The sequence below is a fragment of the Anomaloglossus baeobatrachus genome, chromosome 9, assembly GCF_048569485.1.
Source record: "Anomaloglossus baeobatrachus isolate aAnoBae1 chromosome 9, aAnoBae1.hap1, whole genome shotgun sequence".
Taxonomy (NCBI): domain Eukaryota; kingdom Metazoa; phylum Chordata; class Amphibia; order Anura; family Aromobatidae; genus Anomaloglossus; species Anomaloglossus baeobatrachus.
In genome coordinates, this window is record NC_134361.1 from 23374035 (window position 1) to 23394352 (window position 20318).

The following is a 20318-nucleotide window of genomic DNA, read 5'->3' on the forward strand; positions in this document are numbered from 1 at the left end:
CGGTATATTTAAACGCAGTTTTGTTATGTGACAGCACACCACGGCCCCCCGAAGAAGACATCGAAACGTGCGCGTCGGGGCACGTTTTACTCGGGACCCACCTTCCTTATTATGGGTGAGTGCAGCACAGGGACTTTGTGTATGATAATGTGATGTATTTTGATTAATGCCTGTCTCTGCTATTATTGTGGTGTGGTAAATGGTCTGACTCTTTGGATATTGGGCCCCCTATGTATGTTGATCCCTTTTGGTGCACACTATAATAGGTGTGCACACTCTGGATCATGGATGTTTATTCGGGCCCAGTGTCCAATGTATTTTCTGGCCATGTCCCACCTATCACTTTGGTGATCCTGCTTCCCCAATGAAGGGTGGACTCCTGGTTCTTTTGTGTCAGTGACACCTCCTTGCTCTAGCCTGATCTCTGTTTAATGTTGTTGTCATTATGTCATGTCACTTTTTTGCTATTTATTATATTAATAAAACACTTGTTATATTTTTGCAAAAAAGCAGTAATTGTTGTCATTTTGAATTGGTCATTTTATGACTTCCTGACTACTATTCCCACAGTCCTCTTGTCTCTATAGCCTCTATACATGGTCCCGGTCAGGATAAGTGAATCCTTCCTTCTCTCAGAGGATTCCTCCCAGAGGGGTCACAGCCTCTATACACGGTCCCGGTCAGGACAAGTGAACCCTTCCTTCTCTCAGAGGATTCCTCCCAGAGGTGTCACAACCTCTATACACGGTCCCGGTCAGCACAAGCGAATCCTTCTTTCTCTCAGAGGATTCCTCCCAGAGGGGTCACAGCCTCTATACATGGTCCCGGTCAGGATAAGTGAATCCTTCCTTCTCTCAGAGGATTCCTCCCAGAGGGGTCACAGCCTCTATACACGGTCCCGGTCAGGATAAGTGAATCCTTCCTTCTCTCAGAGGATTCCTCCCAGAGGGGTCACAGCCTCTATACACGGTCCCGGTCAGCACAAGCGAATCCTTCTTTCTCTCAGAGGATTCCTCCCAGAGGGGTCACAGCCTCTATACACGGTCCCGGTCAGGATAAGTGAATCCTTCCTTCTCTCAGAGGATTCCTCCCAGAGGTGTCACAACCTTTATACACGGTCCCTGTCAGGAGAAGCAAATCCTTCCTTCTCTCAGAGGATTCCTCCCAGAGGTGTCACAGCCTCTATACACGGTCCCTGTCAGGAGAAGCGAATCCTTCCCTCTCTCAGAGGATTCCTCCCAGAGGGGTCACAGCCTCTATACATGGACCCGGTCAGGACAAGCGAATCCTTCCTTCTCTCAGAGGATTCCTCCCAGAGCTGTCACAGCCTCTATACACGGTCCCGGTCAGGACAAGCAAATCCTTCCTTCTCTCAGAGGATTCCTCCCAGAGGGGTCACAGCCTCTATACACGGTCCCGGTCAGGACAAGTAAATCCTTCCTTCTCTCAGAGGATTCCTCCCAGAGGTGTCACAACCTCTATACACGGTCCCGGTCAGGACAAGCGAATCCTTCTTTCTCTCAGATGATTCCTCCCAGAGGGGTCACAGCCTCTATACACGGTCCCGGTCAGGACAAGCAAATCCTTCCTTCTCTCAGAGGATTCCTCCCAGAGGGGTCACAGCCTCTATACACGGTCCCGGTCAGCACAAGCGAATCCTTCTTTCTCTCAGAGGATTCCTCCCAGAGGGGTCACAGCCTCTATACATGGTCCCGGTCAGGATAAGTAAATCCTTCCTTCTCTCAGAGGATTCCTCCCAGAGGGGTCACAGCCTCTATACACGGTCCCGGTCAGGATAAGTGAATCCTTCCTTCTCTCAGAGGATTCCTCCCAGAGGGGTCACAGCCTCTATACACGGTCCCGGTCAGCACAAGCGAATCCTTCTTTCTCTCAGAGGATTCCTCCCAGAGGGGTCACAGCCTCTATACACGGTCCCGGTCAGGATAAGTGAATCCTTCCTTCTCTCAGAGGATTCCTCCCAGAGGTGTCACAACCTTTATACACGGTCCCTGTCAGGAGAAGCAAATCCTTCCTTCTCTCAGAGGATTCCTCCCAGAGGTGTCACAGCCTCTATACACGGTCCCTGTCAGGAGAAGCGAATCCTTCCCTCTCTCAGAGGATTCCTCCCAGAGGGGTCACAGCCTCTATACATGGACCCGGTCAGGACAAGCGAATCCTTCCTTCTCTCAGAGGATTCCTCCCAGAGCTGTCACAGCCTCTATACACGGTCCCGGTCAGGACAAGCAAATCCTTCCTTCTCTCAGAGGATTCCTCCCAGAGGGGTCACAGCCTCTATACACGGTCCCGGTCAGGACAAGTAAATCCTTCCTTCTCTCAGAGGATTCCTCCCAGAGGTGTCACAACCTCTATACACGGTCCCGGTCAGGACAAGCGAATCCTTCTTTCTCTCAGATGATTCCTCCCAGAGGGGTCACAGCCTCTATACACGGTCCCGGTCAGGACAAGCAAATCCTTCCTTCTCTCAGAGGATTCCTCCCAGAGGTGTCACAACCTCTATACATGGTTCCAATCTCTTCTCTCAAAGGATTCCTTCCTGGATCCATCACAGTCTCCCCACACTGACCATGTGTCAAATAATCAGTCTCCATTTTGACACATGAGACACACGCATGGGCAGAGGTGTGTGAATAGCCAGACCCACCTGTCTATCCAGCTATTCGTAAAACTTGTCCCTGGAACACCCTAATAAGTCTTGTGGTACCAGAGTGAACATCCAGGTTTACACCATCTTCTCGATACATACCCTCCTCCATGTTACAGTAGGTTAAGTAACAAAAATGGGTAACAGCGCCACACTTATCTAAAGGGGATGTGTGGTATTGCAGCTGATGCTCCACTCACCTGAAATGTGCACAGCTACAGTACCAGATATAGGTTATAGAAATAAGTGGTGCTGTCTATTTTCTGCTTATTAATTAACGCTAACCATTCATGTCCCCACATGCCATTAACCTGGTACATATGGTTAATCTGCAAGTAAATAAAAAATACAATGCAGCCCGACCGCCCAGCGTGGCTACCGAAAGCTGCCAGCTTTCAGTCATAGGTAGAGCACGGGGCGGCTCAATCACTAATTAGTACAGAGTGAGTGGCAGCAGTAAGCACATCCCGGCACTTTGACTGACAGCTCGCTCTGCAGATTATCTATGCAGAGCCAACTGTCATTCAAAGTAAATATAAATATATATATATATATATATATATATATATATATTACTGTAATATAATTATAAAGTGCTGGGGCGTGCCTACGACTCACTGTGTACTGCACAGTGACTGAAGCCACCTGTATGACTGAAAGCCGGAGGCTCCTGGGAGGAATAAGGTTCATTTTCTCCCAGTAGCCGCAGCTGGACAGCTTGTAATGTTATGATTTACCCTTTATCAGCTGGTTAATAGCATTTGGGGACATGGATGGCTCCCTTTAAGGTGACTGATGTCTCTTTCCTCCACAGACTGGTACACGTTTGATACACCGGAGGAGGTGGCGGAGACTTTCTCTGCTTCGCTTTCTGAAACCATTGAATCATCAGACAAAAATAAAGTAGAAGGTAGGAGGACTATACGTGGCATGACCTCCACAATGGAGAATACCTATGTTATAGCGGGGGTTGAGATCATTAATTTGGCCTCCACTCAACGACTATAAATGACAGTCAGATAGGCAATGCAAACAGGCCGGATCTAGGGTCCACGATTACTCTGGAGTTCGGCTTCTTAGGAAGAGACTGTTAATGTTTGGTTTTCGGGCGTTACGATGGGAGTAGATGAATTTTCCTGACAAGCGCCCATGATACAGAATGAAGGTGTTATGATTCAGGGACCGAGGAGGATCAAAAAATGTGGAATTCCAAAAAGATAACAGAGTGGCTGGAAACTTAACGGATTGCAGACCTAATCCTGACACACAATTAACAGTAGCTGTGGGTCGAGCCTCCGATGACCTGGACGCCTCGACAAAGCCGGAGAACTAAATAATCTCACAGATAGAGATATAAGAAAGCTAATCTGCCTCGGAGCAGTCCCCAAAAATAGATAGATATCCCCCCCACATGTAAAGGCTACGGTGATATAGAAAAATACAATACAAAGCCAGGAAAGACAGATTCAGCAAAGGTGAGGCCCAAACTATCTTTATAGGATAGGATAGGAAAGGGCAACTGTCTGCAGCCGTAAAAACCCTAATATATACCATCATTTCTGAAATGGAAAAATCCTGAGGTCACACAACCTCTCCCCCACTGTATCAGCACTCAGATATTACTGGGATCCAAAAACACTAATACAGATGAGGGACTGAATTAATACCAAGCATGACAAACACAAACCTTGCAAACTCATGGCGCTAAGTATTCAGACACTCCCAGCAGGGAATGATCCCATTCCACCACAAACTCCACACAGACAAAATAGGAATCATGCATAGTATCAAAGCAACAAGAAAGTAGAAAACAAACTGCATAGGTAGAAAGACCACTTATCTGAGAGTAGTTCTGGAAGACACCAGGGCTGGTTACAGAAGGTCCTTAACACACAGGAGCAATTGACCACCGGCAAGTAACAAGAGAAAGCTACTGAGTTAAATAGCCCAATCTGACCCTGATTGTCAGTCCTTTGCAGGTGTGTCGCTTTCATTCCACACATCAACTGCACCACCAGCACTGACCACACGAGGGAGCCCCAAACTGGAAAACGTATTCACAACAGAAGGTTACTGACGGAAATCATCAACACCATTTTTTCCAGCACTTTGTTATTCTGACTTTTAGAATTCGTTGCCCTTTTTTGCTCCAAATTTTCCAAAATCGGGCGCGTGTTGATGAATTTTGTGCAGAATTAAAGATGTTCCTTCTTTATCTTTTGACCTTTTTTGAATATATATACAGTGCCTACAAGTAGTATTCAACCCCCTGCAGATTTAGCAGGTTTACACATTTGGAATTACCTTGGCATTGTGACATTTGGACTGTAGATCAGCCTGGAAGTGTGAAATGCAGCAAAAAAGAATGTTATTTCTTTTTTATTTATTTTTTTAAATTGAGAAAACTTTATTCAGAGGGTCATTTATTATTCAACCCCTCAAACCACCAGAATTCTGTTTGGTTCCCCTAAAGTATTAAGAAGTATTTCAGGCACAAAGAACAATGAGCTTCACATGTTTGTATTAATTATCTCTTTTTCCAGCCTTTTCTGACTAATTAAGACCCTCCCCAAACTTGTGAACAGCACTCATACATGGTCAACATGGGAAAGACAAAGGAGCATTCCAAGGCCATCAGAGACAAGATCGTGGAGGGTCACAAGGCTGGCAAGGGGTACAAAACCCTTTCCAAGGAGTTGGGCCTACCTGTCTCCACTGTTGGGAGCATCATCCGGAAGTGGAAGGCTTATGGAACTACTGTTAGCCTTCCACGGCATGGACAGCCTTTGAAAGTTTCCTCCCGTGCCGAGGCCAGGCTTGTCCGAAGAGTCAAGGCTAACCCAAGGACAACAAGGAAGGAGCTCCGGGAAGATCTCATGGCAGTGGGGACATTGGTTTCAGTCAATACCATAAGTAACGTACTCCACCGCAATGGTCTCCGTTCCAGACGAACCCGTAAGGTACCTTTACTTTCAAAGCGTCATGTCAAGGCTCGTCTACAGTTTGCTCATGATCACTTGGAGGACTCTGAGACAGACTGGTTCAAGGTTCTCTGGTCTGATGAGACCAAGATCGAGATCTTTGGTGCCAACCACACACGTGACATTTGGAGACTGGATGGCACTGCATACGACCCCAAGAATACCATCCCTACAGTCAAGCATGGTGGTGGCAGCATCATGCTGTGGGGCTGTTTCTCAGCAAAGGGGCCTGGCCATCTGGTACGCATCCATGGGAAGATGGATAGCACAGCCTACCTGGAGATTTTGGCCAAGAACCTCCGCTCCTCCATCAAGGATCTTAACATGGGTCGTCATTTCATCTTCCAACAAGACAACGACCCAAAGCACACAGCTAAGAAAACCAAGGCCTGGTTCAAGAGGGAAAAAATCAAGGTGTTGCAGTGGCCTAGTCAGTTTCCTGACCTTAACCCAATTGAAAACTTGTGGAAGGAGCTCAAGATTAAAGTCCACATGAGACACCCAAAGAACCTAGATAACTTGGAGAAGATCTGCATGGAGGAGTGGGCCAAGATAACTCCAGAGACCTGTGCCGGCCTGATCAGGTCTTCTAAAAGACGATTATTAGCTGTAATTGCAAACAAGGGTTATTCCACAAAATATTAAACCTAGGGGTTGAATAATAATTGACCCACACTTTTATGTTGAAAATTTATTAAAAATTAACTGAGCAACATAACTTGTTGGTTTGTAAGATTTATGCATCTGTTAATAAATCCTGCTCTTGTTTGAAGTTTGCAGGCTCTAACTTATTTGCATCTTATCAAACCTGCTAAATCTGCAGGGGGTTGAATACTACTTGTAGGCACTGCATATAATTTTTAGAATAAAAGTCCTTTTAGTCTTGAACAGCGCAAAATTAAAGCTAGACCGGTTTTGTACTCCTCTATAGCACTAAGGAACAATAGTGACATTTTGAGACATTTCAAATAATGAATTAGGCTAAAGCATTAGGAGAATTACGCCCATAGTGCCAAAAAACAGAAGAAACCAAATAAAGTGAACTTAAAAAACGGACAAACTAAATAATAAAAGCCACCATTCGGGTTTGCTCACACTTGCGAATAAAGAATTTGTTCTTTTTTCTCCATTGCAAATAACAAGATGCCTTTTTTCACCATGTTATATAGCTTGCAAAAAGCCCCCGGTCCATCTAGTTCCCCCTTCCTCCACCAGTTCTACATTTTGTCATTGTCATTTATAACCAATAATGTTGTGTGTACTGAGGAAATCATCCAGCCCTGATATAAAGCTGTTATAGTGTCTGCCATCACTACCTCTTGTGGTCGGCATTCCACAGTCTGACCGCTCTAACTGTAAAGAACCCTTTCCTATTTAGCTGTCGGAATCGCTTTTCTTCCACTCGCAGTGAGTGCCCCCTGGTCCTTAGTATTGTCTTTAGAAGGAATAAGTCATGAGCCAGTCCTTTATATTGACCACACATGTATTTATCCATATAAATGAGATCTCCTCTGAGACGTCTTTTCTCCCCCTCATTATGCGGGCGGCCTCCATTCCTCATCATACGGGCGGCCTCCATTCCTGATCATACGGGCGGCCTCCATTCCTGATCATACGGGCGGCCTCCATTCCTCATCATACGGGCGGCCTCCATTCCTCATCATACGGGCGGCCTCCATTCCTTGTAATAATCTAGTTGTCGCCTTTGAACTGACTCTAACTTCTGAATATCCTTTTTAAAATGTGGAGCCCAAAACTAGATCCCATATTCCAGATGTGGCCTTACAAGTGATTTATAGAGGGGTAACAATATGTTGGGATCACGGGATCTAATTTCTATTTTTATACACCCCAATATCTTGTTTGCTTTTGCAGCTGCTGCCTGACATTGAGTGCTGTTGCTCAGCTTACTTTATTATTATTATAATTATTATAGCGCCATTTATTCCATGGTGCCTTACTTGCAACCAGAATCCCCAAGTCCTTCTCCTGTTCTGTAGTCCCGAGTTTACTTCCATTTATTGTATACGCAGTTATATGATTACTCCGTCCTAGGTGCATTACTTTACATTTATCAACATTAAATCTTATTTGCCAAGTGTCTGCCCATTCTGACATCTTATCCAGATCTTTTTGTAATATTGTACTATCAAGGTCAGTTTTTAAAATCCTACATAGTTTGGTGTCGTCAGCAAAGACTGACGCTTTACTATCATTCCCCTCCACAAGATCATTAATAAAGAGATTAAAAAGAATCGGTCCTAGTATAGATCCCTGCGGTATCCGGCGCTTGTTGGAAAAAGCGTTGATTCCTAGTCACTGGTCTGTGCAAGAGCAGGCGTCACTCTGCTGCCGCTGGATTGGGGTGGACTGGTCTACTGAGTGTGTGACCACCAGTACTGGGCGCATTTATGGGAATAAAAATACAGTAGGAGGTGACGACAAGTATGTACTAGTAGAGGAAGGAAATTTAAAAAAAATGTTTTTAATTAAACACTAGATGAGGAAGTGTACCGCCCCCGTGTCAGCGGACGAGCCGCTTGGATCCGGAACCGTGGTGGCTCAAGGGGTCTTCGGACCCGGGAAAGGTTCGTGCGGGCACTCGAATTTAAAAAGGGGGGATATGTACAGGGGGGTTAGACGTTCGTGACGCCACCCACGGTGCGTGGTAAGATGGAGTACCACCGCTGCTGTTGGGGGCGCCTGGTGGCGGTGATATGGCAGCAAGGTGTTTAACCCCTCCTTGGGTAGGGGGTTTTGCCCCGGGGCCCGGTGATGGTAGTGAAGGGGTGCCGTTGGGGAAGAAAGGTTTTTCTGCGTACTCGCTCAGTCCAAGAATACTGACACCGACAACTTGTAAACCAGAAGTCTGAGCACCGCTGCGGCAGGGAGGGAGCACGCGTGGATCCATGCCCCTTGGTGTTGCTTGTTAGCCTGTGACCTTTTCCGTGGCACTTTCTTCACTATTTGAACCCTGTAGTGTGGAACTAATCGGGTCCCGCTCACCTGTATGGCTAACGGAGTGAGCTTGCTCTCAGGGTTCACGCTTGGGATTTTCTGGACTATGTATTGGGAAAGTCCTATCCCATCGGTGCGCTAGTACCCCGATTTTGGAGCGGGTGGAGGATGAATCTTGAAGACTTCACCCTCGTCGGGTAAATTACCAGGATGCATGAAGCTACTTCCCGGCCTAGGGTCCACGTACCCCGTCGTAACCTGGCCCCTGCCCGGAGATGGCTCAAGGCCGCCGGCTGTTCTCCTCGGCAGATCCGTGCCCCTTGACACGATCCCCTGTGACCGGGGTTCCAGCTCCTACCAGGCCCAGACCAACGTCTGCCACCTAGTATTTACAGGGAAACTTGCTCCTGACCTCCTCTCTCCTTCCCCTCCAACACTCCACTTTGCGACCTCTACTCTCGAGACTCGCCGCTCACTCTCCTGTTCCTAACACCTCTGACTCTCCCCTACCAACCCCCCAAGTGGGTGGCCCTATTCCCTTCAGGCCCCCCAATGGTGTGTCTGGTGGGTGCGGTGCAGAGTGTTCCTAGGGTTTTGACAGGCTCTGCTCTTAGCAACACCGAAGGCCAAGAATCCGTAACCAAGGAGGACTGGATACTGTGCTGAAGGGCAGATTGCACAATACCCTGTGACGACCTGATAGGCCAGGGCGTCACAGAAGCAATAATAATGATAAAGACTTGACAAATTAGGAGCCATAAACTATTATATACTGTTCTGGCTCAGGGGGCCCCGTTCGTCGCTCACATTAGGACAGATATACAGATCCTGATACCTTTTTTTTTTTGGTAAATTTTCTCTCATTCTCCCTGCAGGGCATTTTGATCGGGTCACAAGAGTAAACAAAGAAAGTTTCATGAACATCTTCATTATCTTAGATGCCTCTAGAAGTATCGGACCCAAAAACTTTCAAATCGTGAAGGAGAGCACTGAAGTGTTCATAGAGAAGGTATGGAGGATATAAGCAGAGGAGTGATGGTGTCTGCCCTCTCCAGGGCCGCCCGATGTCACACTTTGTTTTCTGTCTGGGACAGGCTATGGATTCTTAAAACATATAAGGAACAATTAGTGACAGGTTATGTAGATATCAGGAGTAAGGGGAACTTTGCACGTTGCGACATCGCTACTGCGATATCGTTGAGGTCAAATTGACAGTGACGCACATCCGGCGCCGGTAACGATGTCGCAACGTGTAAAGCCTAAATGCGCCGATTTACAATCGCAAAAGCGTCGTAAATCGGCGATCTGTGTAGCGTCGGTCATTTCCATAATTTCGGGACAACCACTGTTACGATGTTGTTCCTCGTTCCTGCGAGCACACATCGCTATGTGTGAAGCCGCAGGAGTGAGGAACATCTCCTTACCTGCCTCCACCGGCTATGCGGAAGGAAGGAGGTGGGCGGGATGTTTACGTCCCGCTCATCTCCGCCCCTCCGCTTCTATTGGCCGCCTGCCGTGTGACGTCGCTATGACGCTGCACGACCCGCCCCTTAGGAAGGAGGCGGGTCGCCGGCCAGAGCGCGACATCGCAGGGCAGGTAAGTGCGTGTGAAGCTGCCGTAGCGATAATGTTCGCTAAGGCAGCTATCACCAGATATCGCATGTGCGACGGGGGCGGGTACTATCGCGCTCGGCATCGCTAGCATCGGCTTGCAATGTCGCAGCGTGCAAAGTACCCCTAAGTCTATGGACCAGGCCTGCTGCGTGCAAGGAAGGTATCAGAATAAGAGGTGAATCCAATTCTAGCTATGTGCGCCCCAGCAGCGGATCGAACCGCTCGGATCCGTGGGTTGGTGATTGCTCGTGGCTCGAGGGTCTCCGGACCCGGGGGCTTAGGGGCCACACTTAAATGAATAAGGCGATTATTTACAGGGGATTTGGTATAGTTTGTGACGCTACCCGTGGTGTACAGTAATTGGGAGTACCGCCATTGCCGTTGGGAGCACCCGGAGTGATGGAGTGGGGCAGCAAGATGACGTTGCCCTCCACGGGTAGGGACAGGCCCCGGGACTCTGGATGGTGATGCGGGGACGCAGTGCAGGGGTCAGACGGGTACTCACTCAGCAATGAAGCAGACGCTGACAACAGGGTAAACCAAGTCTCTGACTGCCACTGCTTCTCAAGGGGAGCTCGTCCAGGTCCCATCCCCTATAGTGCTGCTGCTGGTCCGTAACCTGCCTCCTGGCACAAAAGTTGTAGATTGTCCATTGTGGCCCGGTAGCTTGGAGCTTTCCGGGCCCCACTCCCCACTGTGGCTAAGTGAGGGAGCCTGCTCTCAAGAGCTCACGCTTGGGATTTCAGTGGGCTGCTTGCTAGGAACGCCCTATACCCCTCGTTGCGCTAGTGCCCCCGATCTCTGAGCTGGGTGGGAACAGTCACTAAAGGCCCTGTCCTGCGCAGGTTAATTGCCGGGTTGCCTGAAGCTTCTCCCCGACGTGCCTTCGGTCCCGGACCGGTGATAGGACCAGGCTGCTGGCCGTCCACCTCGACGGGTTCCAGGCACCTATCCTCAATCCCTTGCGATTGGGGGTCCGACTCCTCTAGGTCCAGACCACCGTCTGAGACCTAGTTTACTTCTCCCCTGGGAGCTACAACTCCCAGCTTCCTCAGAGCTCCTCACAGCTCGAGGGTTACCACTGAACTCACCTTGACACCTCCCACCTCCATGCCTGACCCCTAGGTGGGTGGCTCTATTCCTGCTTAAGCAGCTCACTGGTGTGCCTGACAGGGTGTGGTGCGAAATGTATCTAGGATTTGTGAATGCTGGTGGAGGCAGTACTGCATGATGGAGACCCAGAACCATGGGGGGTTGAATCCTGCACGGGGAGGGTAATTTGTGCGGTACCCTGTGACGACCTGAATAGTCCAGGGCGTCACAGCTACTTAACGCCTTGCATTCCGCAGTTAACAGTTACAACGGCATCTAAGCAGTTAGAAAGAGCAGTTGGAAACTGAATGAGTTGTTGCATCAGTTTTTCAAAATCACATCTAAGTCCAGACAATTCCATATTGTTACAGTCTCCGTTCTTGGTCTCTAGAATTACCCAATAGATCAATAAACAGATAAATTGGCTAGTGATGTGATACAGGGATGATTGTTGGTGTACGCTGCCCTCACTCCGTACATCCATCAGGTCAGAAATCACGGTTGTAATCTTACAGGACATTATTGGTAAGATTACTCTTTCCGTTTGTTCTTGTAAATTGTATTTGACCTGTTATCGTTCTCATCTGATGACCGGGGTAGGATATGTATATCATTGTCTGTTACAGATCTCCAGCTTTGATTTTACCCCTCGCTACGCTGTCATCTCGTACGCGTCATTTGCAAATCCCATTGTGCTGCTGTCTGATGATGATAGCGCGGACCCTGACGCCGTCATTGATAAGATTAAAGCCTTTAAGTACTCAGGTAATGGAGCTCACGTCACTTTCCCAATAACTTTACTAACTATATAACATAACACACCATCAGTCCCAGACTAATAGACTACAGTATTGTGCACTATAAAGGGGTTGATAAGTTTAGAAAACTCATCTCCAAACACCCTAATCGGGAATTCTGAATTAGTAAGGGATATACCCATGATGGTGTACTCCTCTCTCCATCCAGAGTGAAGAGGGAGCGTCTATCGCTTTGGAGGACCTGTCCCGTCCTGCATTTCACACATGCCATTATATGAATGAATACTGTGTAATACTTATGCATGTAGAGCAGAAAAATATGCTGCACTCACCACTGCTTCTTTTAAAAAATAGCACTTTAATGGGATATCATGCGCAGGATGTGGAAAAAAGGCGCAACAGCTGTTTCGCCAGTCACCATGCCTTTTCAGGCTTTGGTGAGCTGGAAGAAGCGTGGTGATACGCAAAACAGCTGTTGCTCCTTTTTTTCTTTTTTTCCCACACATGCACATGATGTCCCAACACCTGTTTCGTGTATCAACATGCTTCTTCCGACTCATTAAAGTCTGAAGAAGCATGGTGAGTGGTGAAACTGCTGTTGCTCCTTTTTCACACATCCTGCACATGATGTCCCAACAGCTGTTTCGCACGTCACCACGCTTCATCCGGCTCACCAAAGTCTGAAGAAGCATGGTGAGTGGTGAAACAGCTGTTGCTCCTTTTTCACACATCCTGCACATGATGTCCCAACAGCTGTTTCGCACGTCACCATTCTTCATTCAGCTCACCAAAGTCTGAAGAAGCATGGTGACTGGCGAAACAGCTGATGCTCTTTTTTTCCACAGGCTACACATGATGTTGCATTAAAATGCTATTTTTAAACAGAACAAGTGGTGAGTACCGCATATTTTTCTGCTTTATATGCATGAAATCTTACATGTTTTTCAGCTGAGCACCACATATGCTGGTCAATACCTGAAAAATATCAGACTCCTTGTGTGCTATATACTAGTTTTATTTGCTTGCCATATATTCTGGGTTGACTATGTAGCAGTGCCGACAAACATTATTTTTAATCATGATCTGTGTAATACTTACTTTCCCCTTGTCACACTCGGAGATGGAAAAGTCCGAAAACACCAAATGACTACGGGCATCTGACCCACTACAAAAAACACCACAAACAAAGGGAATTACTGGGGACACTTTAACAAAGGTGGGCCCTAGCGCTAGTGAGGGGGAGATACACTCACCTCAAGCTGTTACCTGAGCTCCTTAGCGTCTCTATATGGGGTGTTTCAACCCATCACCGAGCCAGATACCTAATCCCTCACTAGCCCTGCAAACACCCTGACTAGTGAGATGGCCGGCGAGACACAATAGTCCCACTACTGCACTACTAAACATGGAAGGGAAGGAAAGACAGTCAGGGGGATCAATAGAAGGATATGAACACCAAAATCCATGGCTACAGATAGATTCCAAAGTGGCAGAGGGATTAGCACAGGACAGTATCCCAGCAGCTCCTTCCACCAAGATGGCCAAAATAGGAGTTCTATCAACAACAAGGATTGCTGGGAAGCCCCAATACTTAAACCTAAAAGGGTGTGGGCTGAAAGCAGCTACAGCTGACCTGCACTGCAATGAGCTGTTGGCAACAAAGCTACAGTCATATGAAAAAGTTTGGGCACCCCTATTAATGTTAACCTTTTTTCTTTATAACAATTTGGGTTTTTGCTATTTCAGTTTCATATATCTAATGACTGATGGACTGAGTAATATTTCTGGATTGAAATGAGGTTTATTGTACTAACAGAAAATGTGCAATCCGCATTTAAACAAAATTTGACAGGTGCAAAAGTATGGGCACCTCAACATAAAAGTGACGTTAATATTTTGTAGATCCTCCTTTTGCAAAAATAACAGCGTCTAGTCACTTCCTGTAGCTTTTAATGAGTTCCTGGATCCTGGATGAAGGTATATTTGACCATTCCTGTTTACCAAACAATTCCAGTTCAGTTAAGTTTGATGGTCGCCGAGCATGGACAGCCGCTTCACATCATCCCACAGATTTTCAATGATATTCAGGTCTGGGGATTGGGATGGCCATTCCAGAACATTGTAATTGTTCCTCTGCATGAATGCAGATTTGGAGCGGTGTTTTGGATCATTGTCTTGCTGAAATATCCTTCCCCTGCGTAACTTCAACTTCGTCACTGATTCTTGCACATTATTGTCAAGAATCTGCTGATACTGAGTTGAATCCATGCGACCCTCAACTTTAACAAGATTCCCGGTGCCGGCATTGGCCACACAGCCCCAAAGCATGATGGAACCTCCACCAAATTTTACTGTGGGTAGCAAGTGCTTTTCTTGGAATGCCGTGTTTTTTTGCCTCCATGCATAATGCCTTTTTGTATGACCAAACAACTCAATCTTTGTCTCATCAGTCCACAGGACCTTCTTCCAAAATGTAACTGGCTTGTCCAAATGTGCTTTTGCACACCTCAGGCGACTGTTTGTGGCGTGCTTGCAGAAACCGCTTCTTTCGCATCACTCTCTCATACAGCTTCTCCTTGTGCAGCGTGCGCTGTATTGTTGACCGATGCACATTGACACCATCTGCAGCAAGATGATGCTGCAGGTCTTTGGAGGTGGTCTGTGGATTGTCCTTGACTGTTCTCACCATTCTTCTTCTCTGCCTTTCTGATATTTTTCTTGGCCTGCCACTTCTGGGCTTAACAAGAACTGTACCTGTGTTCTTCCATTTCCTTACTATGTTCCTCACAGTGGAAACGGACAGCTTAAATCTCTGAGACAACTTTTTGTACCTTCCACTGAACAACTATGTTGAATAATCTTTGTTTTCAGATCATTTGAGAGTTGTTTTGAGGAGCCCATGATGCCACTCTTCATAGGAGATTCAAATAGGAGAACAACTTGCAAGTGGCCACCTTAAATACCTTTTCTCATGATTGGATACACCTGCCTATGAAGTTCAAAGCTCAATGAGGTTACAAAACCAATTTAGTGCTTTAGTAAGTCAGTAAAAAGTAGTTAGGAGTGTTCAAATCAAGAAATTGATATGGGTGTCCATACTTATGCACCGGTCAAATTTTGTTTGTTTAAATGTGGATTGCACATTTTCTGTTAGTACAATAAACCTCATTTCAATCCAGAAATATTACTCAGTCCATCGGTTATTAGATATATGAAACTGGAATAGCTGCTGCAAAAACCCAAATTGTTATAAAGAAAAAAGGATAACATTAATAGGGGTGCCCAAACTTTATCATATGACTGTAACATTAACTCATAAAGTACCAAAAGAAAGGAAACTTCATTTAAATGTAGCGTCACAGATGGAAATGAGAATTGTATAAGGCTTTGGATTTTCACAGCACTCAAGGACCAAACCTGTTAGGCTCATAGTGACCTGTGACATCCATGTACCTCATGTGTCAGGATGAAGTATATAGAGTAGCACCACACACGACAGGTGCTTGGCTCTGCGGTGAATCCATTTCCAGCTGATTAACGCCTCAGGTTCCATGGTCCACACTGACAGTTGCATTTAAGCGGTCTGAAAAAAGAGGTAAAAACTGCATTGGGTTTTTGCATCAATTTTCCAAAATCATGTCTAAACGCAGCGGTTTTGGGAAATCCTCAGTAAAAAAACTATCTTTTAAAAGCCTGACTTGTATTTCCATTCTATCAGTTTTCCCACCGGTAATCTGCTTCATCCGCTCCATAAAGTGTCACAAAAACAATTCCTGTTCTATTTTTAAGGGCATTTTTCCCTTATAGATTAGTCCAGGTTTGTGGCTAATGACATAGAGACAACTGTGACGTATTACTTTTTCTTTCTGTCCATCCAACTTATTTTTTTTCTAGCTCATGGAGATAAAACTGGAACGAATACTCGGGATGGTCTGAACGAAGCTTTCAAAATGTTGTCTCTGGATTATATGAGAGATCCCAAAAGGTTCCAGGAAACAAGAAATGTAATCCTGCTGATGACAGATGGCAAGTGTCAGGTCACATATTAATATGCTGATTATTTGTCACAACCTTAGCCAGTACCTCATCCTTGTCCTCTTCAGATACATCTTTTTCCTCAGCCAGTGCTTCATTCTCACCCCTCAGCCAGTGTTTCCTACACATTCCCACAGTGGGTGCTTCATCCTCATCCCCAAAGCTAGTGCTTCATCCTCACCAACACAGCTAGTAAATCATCCTGATTGCCACTGCTGGTGCTTCATCCTCACCCCACAGCTGGTGGTTCATCCTCACCCCACAGCTGGTGCTTCATCCTCACCCCACAGCCGGTGCTTCATCCTCACCCCACAGCTGGTGGTTCATCCTCACCCCACAGCTGGTGCTTCATCCTCACCCCACAGCTGGTGCTTCATACTCACCCCACAGCTGGTGCTTCATCCTCAACCCACAGCTGGTGGTTCATCCTTGCCTTGACAGCCAGTGGTTCGTACTCACCCCCACAGCCGGTGGTTCATCTACAGCCAGTGCTTCATCCTCATCCCTCAAACAGTGTTTCCTACACATTCACACAGCCGGTGCTTTATTCTCATCCCCAAAGCAAGTTCTTCATCCTGACCCCCATAGCCAGTGATTCATCCTCACCCCCATAGCCAGTGATTCATCCTGACCCCCACAGCCGGTGGTTCATCCTGACCCCCACAGCCAGTGGTTCATCCTGACCCCCACAGCCAATGGTTCATCCACAATCAGTGCTTCATCCTCATCCCACAGACTGTGTTTTCTACACTTTCCCACAGATGGTGCTTCATTCTCACACTATTATGTCACCACAACCACATTCGTTCTCGTGTCCTCTTGACAACATTTGTCTTTCTTCCCCTTAGGAAAGCACAATATTGGTGGCGACCCTAATGTGGTGATTAAGAAAATTAGAGAAATTCTGGACATCAGGAAGGACAATAATCGGGAAGCTTTTCTGGGTATGATTTATATATTTGTGATAAAATACTGCCTCGTTACACTTGAATCTTGTTTTCAGATACAGATTGGATCATCGTCATTTTGTACTCAGTGGCAGCTATTCTACTGTAGTTTCTCTAATTTAGCAGGAAGGTTGGATGATCGGTTGTCAGAGGCAGCCAGAAGTCCAAGGAAAGCTCAGTTTACTCTATGAAGATAATCTCATTACATGTAGGCTGGTAGTAGGAGTCAATACAAAATCTCATACAGGGCCTCCATTGAGTAGTAATGTCCCTTTTATGTCCCAATACAACTCGGACATCCCCCTATTGTGGCACCCATACAATAACAATGTCCCCCATTGTGGCCCACATACCCTAATCTTGCCTTTTATGTAATCCCAACACCCTCACTGTGCCTCCAAAGTGGTTCTTTTCAACTACACCGCTACATCAATGTGATGGGACGCCTGACGTCAGATGGTGTTGCTGGTCTTTGATAGGCCTGGAACGGCCTGAAACGTCCATATCTATTACAAGGAAGGGAGCCAGCGGCTCTCTGTTCTGCAATGGTTTTCAACTGGAAGTGTGTCTGAGGACATACATCTAGCTGGAAAGAGCTCTTGTGTTGTCAGCAGTTGGTCTCCTCTGTTCTGGACCTTCTGCAACCACATTTTTTATGCCCCAGTATTGACATAGTTTATTTTGTGAGCTTTATCTTAGACATTGGAAGAACTGGTACCACTATCAAAGGCCTTTACAGTAGTTTAAGTTAAAACTCAATCCCCCTCCAAGTAAATGAGATAGAATTTGGTCAAAGGTACTGATTGGCCGGCTATCCAACGTCCACGGGGGTTTATGACTTTTTCCCAAAAGCGAATAAGACGGAGAAGAAGGATCTGGCATCTTTAAATTTTAAAGGGGTATGACAGTGACTTATTACCCTTATAATTGTTGGTGAAACGACTGGTGAATAGTAGTTTTTGTGTAAGAGCAGCTTTAGAGATGGTAAGACAACCAAATACAAGCCACTTCACAGGGAATGCCCACCATTTGTTCCTGTAGATCTTCTCCACGTTCATGGAGGACATGATGACAATATATTAATATAATTTAACTTCTCAAAGTTCCTCTACATTTTACATTATTCCATATCTAATTACTTATCTCCTGTTTATAGATGTTTATGTCTTCGGCCTGGGTAATGACATGAACGTAGATGAAGTCAATGACCTTTCATCCAAGAAAAATGCCGAGAGGCATGTCTTCAGAATGTCAACTGTAGCTGATATGAAGAAGGCCTTTGACATAATGTTAGGTGAGAACATTTCTATTTCTTTCTTCAGGATTGTTCTAACGTCATTGTTCCTGCCTGTATTGAACGCCAGGAGGATGAGACCTCAGGCTGGAACAGGAACAGGTAGGTATACTAGAGCTGAGCAAATAGCTTGGCGGTCCAGTCTGGTCCTCTATGGCAGCTGGGCTTTACATCTGTGCCTGGCATTCTTCGCACCTCATGCACTTACTAGGCCTCGTGACGTCTGTAGGTCATACTTAGAAAGCGCAAGAGGCATCCAAGATGCAAGTTGCCAGGAACAGAAGTGAAGAATGTAGAGTTGATCAAAAAGATTCACAGGACTATGGTTCAGTGGGTATGTTGGTAATCTCTGATTTCTGGTCAAGAGCCCTGTGAACCCCTTCCACCTGCTGGCTTCCTTGGACCCTCTTCTGATTACTAGGTGGTTTTGCACGTCAACAATGATGTTGTACTGGGCCTACTAATCAGAACAGGCACCAGGGGATGTCAGGTTTTGTGGCGTGGTCAACTCTAGAAGACTACCCTAGTCCGACTGGTTGCCAGACAAGGGTAGCATGAATCTTTCTGCTCAACTCGAATAATTAAAGCAACCCTCCACCCTGTCACTGAGAAGTGTATATATACAGTTGTCATGTACACTGGAGATCAAAATTAGAGAACAACACACAATTTCCTAAATGTTGCGGTCATTGGGTCGTCCTATGTGACGCAGGATTTTCCGCTTATTTCATAATTTGAATTTATTTCAAAGCGCGTAATAACAATGTAAATGAGATAAATTAAAAGACACAGATCACAATTAGAGAACACTTTCAGATACCTGCAAATTATTGGTGTTAATCTGGCACTTAGTGCTAATTTCCTTAATTACCTTTCAAACCCTATATACATGGCAGCCAAATTTTCCAGTTTGGACTGACTCTGCAAAGATAGTGTGCTGTTCCAAAGTGACTGAAACCCACCGGCAGCAGGTTGTCCAGATGTAAGCCAAAGGGGTGACCCTATCAACCATAGCAAAAGAAGTTGGTCCTTCCAAGTCTGTGATTTCAAAAATATTGTATCTTTGCAATATCACAAACTCTTTCAAGTCCTCAAAGAAGGCTGGTCACCCTCGAAAGACAAATGCAAGAGAGGACAGGGTAATGCGGAGAATCTCCATGGGTAATCGTTTCAACACTGCAGCTGGAATTGCTCACCAGTTCAGCACTGAACAGGGTAAGGACCTGTCTCATCACACAGTGTCACAATGTTTAAAAGCATTTGGACTGAAAAGCTCTCATTAGCAGAAATAATAAAAAGGTTAGACTCACCTTTGGTGAGGAGCATGTTGTGTGGATAGATGTGAAGTGTCCACAGTTCATTTTAGTGATGAAAGCAAGTTTAATTTATTAGGGTCTGATGGGAAACATTATGTTTGTTGACAAACTGGGGAAAGACTGAACTCAAAGTGTGTTAAGAAGTCAGTGACAGGTGGTGGAGGAAGGGTCATGGTTTGGGGAATGTTTTCTGCAGCAGGAGTTGGACCTCTCAAACAGCTACATGGCAGAGTGAATGCAAGTGTGGATCAGAACCTTCTTCACAACACGCGGTTCCTTACTTGTGTTCATCACTCAATCAGCAGCAATTTTCATGCAGAACAATGCCCCCTGTCACACAGCAAAATGGGTAAAGCAGTTAATTGAAACAATGAAATAGCCACAGCCCAGAGTCCTGATCTAAACCCAATAGAAAACCTCTGGAAAATCCTTGGTGACAAAGTTATGGCCAAAAAAACCCCAACAGTCAAAGAACTAGAAGAAGTGTGGGCCAAAATCCCACCAGAGCAGTGTGAAAGACTAGTGATGTCCTGTGGCCACAGATGTGCTGACGTTATTCCCAGCGACGGCAGGTGCACGTCCTACTGATTGTGACTGTTGCTACCTTCAGAGAATTTACTGATCATCTCTCTCTGTGCTACAGTCATTGCTGTTCTCTAAT

At 46.0% G+C, this 20318-nt stretch overlaps 1 protein-coding gene across 1 annotated transcript in view; it reads left to right on the forward strand.

The window, feature by feature from the left end:
• Positions 1–20318, forward strand: part of LOC142250319 (complement factor B-like) — a 53885-nt gene that overhangs the window by 12790 nt on the left and 20777 nt on the right. The window contains exons 5-10 of the mRNA XM_075322462.1: positions 3477–3572; positions 9477–9610; positions 11934–12072; positions 15960–16091; positions 16949–17044; positions 18204–18341. Coding sequence (XP_075178577.1) covers positions 3477–3572; positions 9477–9610; positions 11934–12072; positions 15960–16091; positions 16949–17044; positions 18204–18341 — 735 coding nt within the window. The remainder of the gene's footprint in view (positions 1–3476; positions 3573–9476; positions 9611–11933; positions 12073–15959; positions 16092–16948; positions 17045–18203; positions 18342–20318) is intronic.